Source organism: Salvelinus alpinus, chromosome 6 (genome assembly GCF_045679555.1).
Source record: "Salvelinus alpinus chromosome 6, SLU_Salpinus.1, whole genome shotgun sequence".
Lineage (NCBI taxonomy): Eukaryota > Metazoa > Chordata > Actinopteri > Salmoniformes > Salmonidae > Salvelinus > Salvelinus alpinus.
The window spans coordinates 5,448,828-5,461,254 of record NC_092091.1 but is presented as its reverse complement, the minus strand read 5'-3'; the positions used below and the strand labels follow the sequence as shown (position 1 = coordinate 5,461,254).

The following is a 12,427-nucleotide window of genomic DNA, read 5'->3' as shown; positions in this document are numbered from 1 at the left end:
CTGAGAGCACTTGATTCAGTGTATCATGCAGCCCTCAGCCACGACCCTGAGAGCACTTGATTCAGTGTATCATGCAGCCCTCAGCCACTACCCTGAGAGCACTTGATTCAGTGTATCATGCAGCCCTCAGCCACTACCCTGAGAGCACTTGATTCAGTGTATCATGCAGCCCTCAGCCACTACCCTGAGAGCACTTGATTCAGTGTATCATGCAGCCCTCAGCCACTACCCTGAGAGCACTTGATTCAGTGTATCATGCAGCCCTCAGCCACTACCCTGAGAGCACTTGATTCAGTGTATCATGCAGCCCTCAGCCACTACCCTGAGAGCACTTGATTCAGTGTATCATGCAGCCCTCAGCCACTACCCTGAGAGCACTTGATTCAGTGTATCATGCAGCCCTCAACCACTACCCTGAGAGCACTTGATTCAGTGTATCATGCAGCCCTCAGCCACTACCCTGAGACACTTGATTCAGTGTATCATGCAGCCCTCAGCCACTACCCTGAGAGCACTTGATTCAGTGTATCATGCAGCCCTCAGCCACTACCCTGAGAGCACTTGATTCAGTGTATCATGCAGCCCTCAGCCACTACCCTGAGAGCACTTGATTCAGTGTATCATGCAGCCCTCAGCCACTACCCTGAGAGCACTTGATTCAGTGTATCATGCAGCCCTCAGCCTCTACCCTGAGAGCACTTGATTCAGTGTATCATGCAGCCCTCAGCCACTACCCTGAGAGCACTTGATTCAATGTATCATGCAGCCCTCAGCCACTACCCTGAGAGCACTTGATTCAGTGTATCATGCAGCCCTCAGCCACTACCCTGAGAGCACTTGATTCAGTGTATCATGCAGCCCTCAGCCACTACCCTGAGAGCACTTGATTCAGTGTATCATGCAGCCCTCAGCCACGACCCTGAGAGCACTTGATTCAGTGTATCATGCAGCCCTCAGCCACTACCCTGAGAGCACTTGATTCAGTGTATCATGCAGCCCTCAGGTTCATTACAAATCAGAAACGTCTAACACATCATTGTGATCTCTACAGCGCTGTTGGCTGGTCGTCATGGACCTTGAGTAGGCTTAAACACTGGTATACACTGATTTATGAGGCCATGTTGGGTACAATGACATTATATCTCTGTTCTTTTTTAGTCAGGTCAGTAAATAAATATAAATTACGGTCCCATTCTGATTTGCTTCTAACAGAACCAACATTAGAACAGGTCATGGTAGAAATAGTTTTAGTTACTCAGCTCCGTGGTCCTGGAATTCTCTCCTGAACATTTTAAAATGTGATGATCTAGTTTCGTTGGAGTTTAAACACTTGATCGATGTATATAATCATAGAAGATTGTAATTGTTTTTAGGCCAGCTGTTTTTAGTCAAGATGTTTGTGTTTTTAATGTAATATGTAATTGTTGTACTGTATGTGTGTTTATAGTGTTGTTTAATGTTGTGTTAAATAAAGGTAAAATAAAAACTATAATAAAAAATCTATACAGATACTGTATGTAGAACCATAGTAAAGACCAGTATGGACTATCAATACAGGTACTGTATGTAGAACCATAGTAAAGCCCAGTATAGACTATCAATACAGGTACTGTATGTAGAACCATAGTAAAGACCAGTATGGACTATCAATACAGGTACTGTATGTAGAACCATAGTAAAGACCAGTATGGACTATCAATACAGGTACTGTATGTAGAACCATAGTAAAGACCAGTATGGACTATCAATACAGGTACTTCACTTCACCAAACACTAAAGCATGATATTGTAATAAATCTACACCCTATTCCTTACGTAGAACACTACTTTAGACCTGGTCAGAAGCACCGTAGTGCACTACGTAGGGAATAGGGAACCATTTGGAACAGAGACAGTAATTCCCCTGAACATCTTCCTCTTCCTCATCTGGTTTCTTGAACAGCCCTTCACTCCTCCCCTCTTCCTCCCATCCTCCCTTTTCATTCTATTCTATCAGCCACACCACTAGCTCACTTCCACACAATACATTTACAAGTTAAAGACACACCTTGGAATAAATAACAAAGGAAAACTATTACTAGATGAAGTTTAGTGTTTTTTATTATTTCCCATCACCATAAATCATATTTAATCACTGAACAGTAGCAGACCTAACTTCATCTGTTCCTGACTCTGGATAGTGGATTAAAAAGACCATCAATCTCCAATGATATTAAAGTACTATTCTGAACATTACTGATATACTGATTGGCAAGTCAAGATATCTGCTGGTTTTATTGTTTGGTCAATAGTACCACCTGCTGGACAGGTTTAATGTTGCTGGACTGAGCAGTATGGGAGGATGAAAGATGACACATTTAGGGACGCTTTCCTGGACATCTACATTGAACATACTTTTTAGTCCAGGACTAGGATTAATCTGTGTCTGGGAAACCAGTCCATATAGTTTAGTAGAAAGTAAGTGATACCAGCTTGTAGTGGGCTGACTAGTCCTGAATTGTCCTTTAGTTCCTGGACCATTTTCCATGCAGCTCCAGGTGACAGAGAACACATCAATTAGGACCAACAAGCTGATCAATGATACTGAGGAGAATTACATAGAGACAGAGAACCAACTGAGAAAACATATCAATGGTTCTGAATGACAACCAATATACATCAACACCAGACATCATGATTCATGGAAATGTACAAGATTAAAACATTGCAATTACAAAAATATGAAAACATTGAATTTTAATTCATAACATCTTCTGAAGATCAAATCAGTTAAATCATTGTAGATAAAACAGAGCAGAATGAATCATCACATCTGGGGACCATCACCACCAGCATGACTAGTATCTATGTGGACCCTACTACAGTTTAACCAGCTCAGCTATAGACTACACCAGCATGACTAGTATCTATGTGGACCCTACTACAGTTTTACCAGCTCAGCTATAGACTACACCAGCATGACTAGTATCTATGTGGACCCTACTACAGTTTAACCAGCTCAGCTATAGACTACACCAGCATGACTAGTATCTATGTGGACCCTACTACAGTTTAACCAGCTCAGCTATAGACTACACCAGCATGACTAGTATCTATGTGGACCCTACTACAGTTTAACCAGCTCAGCAGTACCATAGAGATAAAACCCAGGATAGAGGGGCTGAGTGAATGTGGTCTGGACTCTGTGGAGGAGGGTCATTGTGTCAGAGACACTGTAGAAGGACAGAGTACCTGCCTTGTGATCCAGGTACACTCCTACTCTGGATGACTGAGGGTCTGATACTTTAGTCTCAACATTATTGTGTCTGAAACAATAACCACCTCTAGAGCACCTTAAACTCCAGGACTTGTTATTGTATCCAAATGCAGCATCTCTCTCTGTTCTGCTGATGTCTTTATATGAGACTGCTGTATTAACCCAATCCCCAGTCCACTCCACCTCCCAGTAACAGCGTCCAGACAGACCCTCTCTACACAGAACCTGACACCAGGTGGTGAATCTGTCTGGATGGTCAGGATATGGTTGGACTTGTCCTGTACAGGTCACCTTTCTGTTCCCTTCAGAAAGAGAGAGGAGTGTGTGTGCTGTGTTTGTCTCCAGTGTGAGCTGACAGGAATCTGGGAGAAGAGCAGAGACCAATGAGGGGAGTCAGAACAATAAGTTAAGTCAGATACTGTATCTACCCTGTCTTTGATTAGAGCACAGCAGAGATCAAATCAGAGAAATATGAGGAATCAGATAGATACCCAGTCTTTGATTAGATCTACTATTGCTATATATTTCTAGAGGGATTGTTAGGAGTGTCAGTAAAAAGAGACTGTTAGTTACTTCACAATAAAGAGACTCACATTGTAACAACTGTTCTCTGGTCTTGGGCTCTGGAGGCAGTACAACATCCACTATATTCACTACAGACACACAAACACATTGACAGAGAGAGGGAATGTTATCATCAGACCATATTCCACATGTATATGACTAGTAGGGAACTTTCAATGGTCTAAAGTTGATGTTCTTATTGTTTTCAACACACCTGTAGTGGAGATCTTGGTCCATTCTCCTTTAAGGAAGTCTTCTAGTTTCTCTCTCAGTTCAGACACAGTCTTACTCACATCTCCAAAGTACTGAAGAGGACGGACAACGATGCTGGGTAAGTCTGAAGATACACTGATACTGGAGAGAGACTGATAACTCTGGAGAGAGAGAGAGAGAGAGAGAGAGAGGGACAGAGAGAGAGAGAGAGAGAGACAGAGAGAGGGAGAGCGAGGGACAGAGAGAGAAAGAGACAGAGAGAGAGGGACGGACAGAGAGAGAGAGAGGGACGGACAGAGAGAGAGAGGGACGGACAGAGAGAGAGAGAGGGACGGACAGAGAGAGAGAGAGGGACGGACAGAGAGAGAGAGAGGGACGGACAGAGAGAGAGAGAGGGACAGAGAGAGAAAGAGACAGAGAGAGAGGGACGGACAGAGAGAGAGAGAGGGACGGACAGAGAGAGAGAGGGACGGACAGAGAGAGAGAGAGGGACGGACAGAGAGAGAAAGAGACAGAGAGAGAGGGACGGACAGAGAGAGAGAGAGGGACGGACAGAGAGAGAGAGGGACGGACAGAGAGAGAAAGAGACAGAGAGAGAGGGACGGACAGAGAGAGAGAGAGGGACGGACAGAGAGAGAGAGAGGGACGGACAGAGAGAGAGAGAGGGACGGACAGAGAGAGAGAGAGGGACAGACAGAGAGAGAGAGAGGGACAGACAGAGAGAGAGAGGGACGGACAAAGAGAGAGAGAGGGACGGACAGAGAGAGAGAGAGGGACGGACAGAGAGAGAGAGAGGGACGGACAGAGAGAGAGAGAGGGACGGACAGAGAGAGAGAGAGGGACGGACAGAGAGAGAGAGGGACGGACAGAGAGAGAGAGGGACGGACAGAGAGAGAAAGAGACAGAGAGAGAGGGACGGACAGAGAGAGAGAGAGGGACGGACAGAGAGAGAGAGGGACGGACAGAGAGAGAGAGAGGGACGGACAGAGAGAGAGAGAGGGACGGACAGAGAGAGAGAGAGGGACGGACAGAGAGAGAGAGGGACGGACAGAGAGAGAGAGGGACAGACAGAGAGAGAGAGAGGGACAGACAGAGAGAGAGAGAGGGACGGACAGAGAGAGAGAGAGGGACGGACAGAGAGAGAGAGAGGGACAGACAGAGAGAGAGAGAGGGACGGACAGAGAGAGAGAGAGGGACGGACAGAGAGAGAGAGAGGGACGGACAGAGAGAGAGAGAGGGACGGACAGAGAGAGAGAGAGGGACGGACAGAGAGAGAGAGAGAGAGAGGGACGGACAGAGAGAGAGAGAGGGACGGACAGAGAGAGAGAGAGGGACGGACAGAGAGAGAGAGAGGGACGGACAGAGAGAGAGAGAGGGACAGACAGAGAGAGAGAGAGGGACGGACAGAGAGAGAGAGAGGGACGGACAGAGAGAGAGAGGGACGGACAAAGAGAGAGAGAGGGACGGACAGAGAGAGAGAGAGGGACGGACAGAGAGAGAGAGAGGGACGGACAGAGAGAGAGAGAGGGACAGACAGAGAGAGAGAGAGGGACAGACAGAGAGAGAGAGAGGGACGGACAGAGAGAGAGAGAGAGGGACGGACAGAGAGAGAGAGAGAGGGACGGACAGAGAGAGAGAGAGGGACGGACAGAGAGAGAGAGAGGGACGGACAGAGAGAGAGAGAGGGACGGACAGAGAGAGAGAGAGGGACAGACAGAGAGAGAGAGAGGGACGGACAGAGAGAGAGATAGGGACGGACAGAGAGAGAGAGATAGGGACAGACAGAGAGAGAGAGAGAGGGACAGACAGAGAGAGAGATAGGGACAGACAGAGAGAGAGAGAGAGGGACAGACAGAGAGAGAGAGAGGGACAGACAGAGAGAGAGAGAGAGGGACAGACAGAGAGAGAGAGAGGGACGGACAGAGAGAGAGATAGGGACAGACAGAGAGAGAGAGAGAGGGACAGACAGAGAGAGAGAGAGGGACAGACAGAGAGAGAGAGAGGGACAGACAGAGAGAGAGAGAGGGACGGACAGAGAGAGAGAGAGGGACGGACAGAGAGAGAGAGAGGGACAGACAGAGAGAGAGATAGGGACGGACAGAGAGAGAGAGAGGGACAGACAGAGAGAGAGAGAGGGACGGACAGAGAGAGAGATAGGGACAGACAGAGAGAGAGAGAGGGACGGACAGAGAGAGAGAGAGGGACAGACAGAGAGAGAGAGAGAGGGACAGACAGAGAGAGAGAGAGGGACAGACAGAGAGAGAGAGAGGGACAGACAGAGAGAGAGAGAGGGACGGACAGAGAGAGAGATAGGGACAGACAGAGAGAGAGAGAGAGGGACGGACAGAGAGAGAGATAGGGACAGACAGAGAGAGAGAGAGAGGGACAGACAGAGAGAGAGAGAGGGACAGACAGAGAGAGAGAGAGGGACAGACAGAGAGAGAGAGAGGGACGGACAGAGAGAGAGAGAGGGACGGACAGAGAGAGAGAGAGGGACAGACAGAGAGAGAGAGAGGGACGGACAGAGAGAGAGATAGGGACAGACAGAGAGAGAGAGAGGGACGGACAGAGAGAGAGAGAGGGACGGACAGAGAGAGAGAGAGGGACAGACAGAGAGAGAGAGAGGGACAGACAGAGAGAGAGAGAGGGACGGACAGAGAGAGAGAGAGGAACGGACAGAGAGAGAGAGAGGGACAGACAGAGAGAGAGAGAGGGACAGACAGAGAGAGAGAGAGGGACGGACAGAGAGAGAGATAGGGACAGACAGAGAGAGAGAGAGAGGGACGGACAGAGAGAGAGATAGGGACAGACAGAGAGAGAGAGAGAGGGACAGACAGAGAGAGAGAGAGGGACAGACAGAGAGAGAGAGAGGGACAGACAGAGAGAGAGAGAGGGACGGACAGAGAGAGAGAGAGGGACGGACAGAGAGAGAGAGAGGGACAGACAGAGAGAGAGAGAGGGACGGACAGAGAGAGAGATAGGGACAGACAGAGAGAGAGAGAGGGACGGACAGAGAGAGAGAGAGGGACGGACAGAGAGAGAGAGAGGGACAGACAGAGAGAGAGAGAGGGACAGACAGAGAGAGAGAGAGAGGGACGGACAGAGAGAGAGAGAGGGACGGACAGAGAGAGAGAGAGGGACAGACAGAGAGAGAGAGAGGGACGGACAGAGAGAGAGAGGGACGGACAAAGAGAGAGAGAGGGACGGACAGAGAGAGAGAGGGACGGACAAAGAGAGAGAGAGGGACGGACAGAGAGAGAGAGAGGGACGGACAGAGAGAGAGAGGGACAGACAGAGAGAGAGAGGGGGACGGACAGAGAGGGGGACGGACAGAGAGAGGGGGACGGACAGAGAGAGGGGGACGGACAGAGAGAGGGGGACGGACAGAGAGAAGGGGATGGACAGAGAGAGGGGGACGGACAGAGAGAGGGGGACGGACAGAGAGAGATAGGGACGGACAGAGAGAGATAGGGACGGACAGAGAGATAGGGACGGACGGAGAGAGATAGGGACGGACATAGAGAGATAGGGACGGACAGAAAGACAGGGACGGACAGAGAGAGAGAGATGGACGGACAGACAGGGAGACAGGGACGGACAGAGAGAGAGAGAGAGGGACGGACAGAGAGAGGGACGGACAGAGAGAGAGAGAGAGAGGGACGGACATAGAGAGGGACGGACAGAGAGAGAGAGAGAGAGAGGGACGGACAGAGAGAGAGAGAAGGACAGAGAAAGAGAGAGGGACGGACAGAGAGAGAGAGAGACGGACAGAGAGAGAGAGAGACGGACAGAGAGAGAGAGAGGGAAGGACATAGGGAGAGAGAGGGAGGGAGAGAGGGACGGACAGTGGGAGAGAGAGGGAGGGAGAGAGGGACGGACAGTGGGAGAGAGAGGGACGGACAGTGGGAGAGAGAGGGACGGACAGAGAGAGACAGAGGGACAGAGAGAGGGACGGGACAGAGAGAGAGAGAGGGACGGACAGAGAGAGAGAGAGGGACGGACAGAGAGAGAGAGAGAGGGACGGACAGAGAGAGAGAGAGAGGGACGGACAGAGAGAGAGAGGGACGGACAGAGAGAGAGAGGGACGGACAGAGAGAGAGAGAGGGACGGACAAAGAGAGAGAGAGGGACGGACAAAGAGAGAGAGAGAGAGGGACAAACAGAGAGAGAGAGAGGGACGGACAGAGAGAGAGAGAGAGAGGGACGGACAGAGAGAGAGAGAGAGAGGGACGGACAGAGAAGGACGGACAGAGAGAGAAGGACGGACAGAGAGAGAGGGACGGACAGAGAGAGAGAGAGACACACAGAGAGAGAGAGAGAGAGAGAGAGAGAGAGAGAGAGAGAGAGAGAGAGAGAAGGACAGAGAGAGAGGGACAGAGAGAGAGAGAGAGGGACAGACAATTGGACAGGGATGGACAGAGAGAGAGAGAGGGAAGGACAGAGGGAGAGAGAGGGAGGGAGAGAGGGACGGACAGTGGGAGAGAGGGACGGACAGTGGGAGAGAGAGGGACGGACAGAGAGAGAGAGAGGGACGGACAGAGAGAGAGAGAGAGGGACGGACAGAGAGAGAGAGAGAGGGGGACGGACAGAGAGAGAGAGAGAGAGAGAGAGAGAGAGAGAGAGAGAGGGACGGACAGAGAGAGAGAGAGAGGGGGACGGACAGAGAGAGAGAGAGAGAGAGGGACGGACAGAGAAAGAGGGATGGACAGAGAGAGAGAGGGACGGACAGAGAGAGATAGGGACAGACAGAGAGAGAGAGGGGGATGGACAGAGAGAGAGAGGGACGGACAGAGAGAGATAGGGACAGACAGAGAGAGAGAGATGGACGGACAGAGACAGAGAGAGGGGGACAGACAAAGAGAGTGGGACAGACAGAGAGAGAGAGGGGGATGGACAGAGAGAGAGAGGGACGGACAGAGAGAGAGAGGGACGGACAGAGAGAGATAGGGACGGACAGAGAGAGATAGGGACGGACAGAGAGAGATAGGGACGGACGGAGAGAGATAGGGACGGACAGAGAGAGAGAGAGCGACGGACAGAGAGAGAGAGCGACGGACAGAGAGAGAGAGAGGGACGGACAGAGAGAGAGAGGGACAGACAGAGAGAGAGAGAGGGACAGACAGAGAGAGAGAGAGGGACAGACAGAGAGAGAGAGAGGGACAGACAGAGAGAGAGAGAGGGACAGACAGAGAGAGAGAGAGGGACGGACAGAGAGAGAGAGGGACGGACAAAGAGAGAGAGAGGGACGGACAGAGAGAGAGAGGGACGGACAAAGAGAGAGAGAGGGACGGACAGAGAGAGAGAGAGGGACGGACAGAGAGAGAGAGAGAGGGACAGACAGAGAGAGAGAGAGAGGGACGGACAGAGAGAGAGAGAGGGACGGACAGAGAGAGATAGGGACGGACAGAGAGAGATAGGGACGGACAGAGAGAGAGAGAGAGGGACAGACAGAGAGAGAGAGATGGACGGACAGAGAGAGAGAGAGGGACGGACAGAGAGAGATAGGGACGGACATAGAGAGATAGGGACGGACAGAGAGACAGGGACGGACAGAGAGAGAGAGATGGACGGACAGACAGGGAGACAGGGACGGACAGAGAGAGAGAGAGAGGGACGGACAGAGAGAGAGAGAAGGACAGAGAAAGAGAGAGGGACGGACAGAGAGAGAGAGAGACGGACAGAGAGAGAGAGAGACGGACAGAGAGAGAGAGAGGGACGGACAGTGGGAGAGAGAGGGACGGACAGAGGGAGAGGGAGGGACGGACAGAGAGAGACAGAGGGACAGAGAGAGGGACGGGACAGAGAGAGAGAGAGGGACGGACAGAGAGAGAGAGAGGGACGGACAGAGAGAGAGAGAGAGGGACGGACAGAGAGAGAGAGAGAGGGACGGACAGAGAGAGAGAGAGAGACGGACAGAGAGAGAGAGAGAGGGACGGACAGAGAGAGAGAGGGACGGACAGAGAGAGAGAGAGGGACGGACAAAGAGAGAGAGAGAGAGAGAGGGACGGACAGAGAGAGAGAGAGGGACGGACGGAGAGAGAAGGACGGACAGAGAGAGAAGGACGGACAGAGAGAGAGGGACGGACAGAGAGAGAGGGACGGACAGAGAGAGAGGGACGGACAGAGAGAGAGAGAGAGACACAGAGAGAGAGAGAGAGAGAGAGAGAGAGAGAGAGAGAGAGAGAGAGAGAGAGAGAGAGAGAGAGAGAGAGAGAGAGAGAGAGAGAGAGAGAGAGAGGGACAGAGAGAGAGAGAGAGAGAGAGGGACAGACAAATGGACAGGGAAGGACAGTGAGAGAGAGGGATGGACAGAGAGAGAGAGAGGGAAAGACAGAGGGAGAGAGAGGGAGGGAGAGAGGGAGAGAGAGGGACGGACAGTGGGAGAGAGGGACGGACAGTGGGAGAGAGAGGGACGGACAGAGAGAGAGGGACGGACAGAGAGAGAGAGAGAGGGGGACGGACAGAGAGAGAGAGGGGGACGGACAGAGGGAGAGAGGGGGACGGACAGAGAGAGAGAGAGAGAGAGAGGGACGGACAGAGAGAGAGAGAGAGAGAGAGAGGGACGGACAGAGAGAGAGGGATGGACAGAGAGAGAGAGGGACGGACAGAGAGAGATAGGGACAGACAGAGAGAGAGAGATGGACAGACAGAGACAGAGAGAGGGGGACAGACAGAGAGAGTGGGACAGACAGAGAGAGATAGGGACGGACAGAGAGAGAGAGGGGGATGGACAGAGAGAGAGAGGGACGGACAGAGAGAGAGAGGGACGGACAGAGAGAGATAGGGACAGACAGAGAGAGAGAGATGGACGGACAGAGACAGAGAGAGGGGGACAGACAAAGAGAGTGGGACAGACAGAGAGAGAGAGGGGGATGGACAGAGAGAGAGAGGGGGACGGACAGAGAGAGATAGGGACGGACAGAGAGAGATAGGGACGGACGGAGAGAGATAGGGACGGACAGAGAGAGAGAGAGCGACGGACAGAGAGAGAGAGAGCGACGGACAGAGAGAGAGAGAGGGACGGACAGAGAGAGAGAGGGACGGACAGAGAGAGAGAGGGACAGACAGAGAGAGAGAGAGGGACAGACAGAGAGAGAGAGAGGGACGGACAGAGAGAGAGAGAGGGACAGACAGAGAGAGAGAGAGGGGCGGACAGAGAGAGAGAGGGACGGACAAAGAGAGAGAGAGGGACGGACAGAGAGAGAGAGGGACGGACAAAGAGAGAGAGAGGGACGGACAGAGAGAGAGAGAGAGGGACAGAGAGAGAGAGAGGGACGGACAGAGAGAGAGAGAGGGACGGACAGAGAGAGAGAGAGAGGGACAGACAGAGAGAGAGAGATGGACGGACAGAGAGAGAGAGAGAGGGGGACGAACAGAGAGAGGGGGACGGACAGAGAGAGAGAGAGGGGCGGACAGAGAGAGAGAGGGACGGACAAAGAGAGAGAGAGGGACGGACAGAGAGAGAGAGAGGGACGGACAGACAGAGAGAGAGAGATGGACGGACAGAGAGAGGGGGACGGACAGAGAGAGGGGGACGGACAGAGAGAGGGGGACGGACAGAGAGAGGGGGACGGACAGAGAGAGGGGGACGGACAGAGAGAGGGGGACGGACAGAGAGAGATAGGGACGGACAGAGAGAGATAGGGACGGACAGAGAGAGATAGGGACGGACAGAGAGACAGGGACGGACAGAGAGATAGAGATGGACGGACAGACAGGGAGACAGGGACGGACAGAGAGAGAGAGAGGGACGGACAGAGAGAGGGACGGACAGAGAGAGAGAGAGAGGGACGGACAGAGAGAGAGAGAAGGACAGAGAAAGAGAGAGGGACGGACAGAGAGAGAGAGAGACGGACAGAGAGAGAGAGAGACGGACAGAGAGAGAGAGAGGGAAGGACAGAGGGAGAGAGAGGGAAGGACATAGGGAGAGAGAGGGAGGGAGAGAGGGACGGACAGTGGGAGAGAGAGGGACGGACAGTGGGAGAGAGAGGGACGGACAGAGGGAGAGGGAGGGACGGACAGAGAGAGACAGAGGGACAGAGAGAGGGACGGGACAGAGAGAGAGAGAGGGACGGACAGAGAGAGAGAGAGGGACGGACAGAGAGAGAGAGAGAGGGACGGACAGAGAGAGAGAGAGAGGGACGGACAGAGAGAGAGAGGGACGGACAGAGAGAGAGAGAGGGACGGACAAAGAGAGAGAGAGAGAGGGACGAACAGAGAGAGAGAGAGAGAGGGACGGACAGAGAGAGAGAGAGAGAGGGACGGACAGAGAAGGACGGACAGAGAGAGAAGGACGGACAGAGAGAGAGGGACGGACAGAGAGAGAGGGACGGACAGAGAGAGAGGGACGGACAGAGAGAGAGGGACGGACAGAGAGAGAGAGAGAGAGAGAGAG

The 12,427-nt window shown here is 52.3% G+C and overlaps 1 protein-coding gene across 1 annotated transcript in view; it reads right to left on the bottom strand.

Annotated features, from left to right (window-relative positions):
• Nucleotides 1-2,082: 2,082 nt before the first annotated feature.
• The window catches only part of LOC139577462 (tripartite motif-containing protein 16-like), a 20,435-nt gene continuing 10,090 nt past the window's right edge, over nucleotides 2,083-12,427 (bottom strand). The window contains exons 4-6 of the mRNA XM_071404476.1: nucleotides 4,035-4,194; nucleotides 3,850-3,909; nucleotides 2,083-3,618 (exon numbers count right to left, since the gene is read on the bottom strand). Coding sequence (XP_071260577.1) covers nucleotides 3,107-3,618; nucleotides 3,850-3,909; nucleotides 4,035-4,194 — 732 coding nt within the window. The 3' untranslated portion in view covers nucleotides 2,083-3,106. The remainder of the gene's footprint in view (nucleotides 3,619-3,849; nucleotides 3,910-4,034; nucleotides 4,195-12,427) is intronic.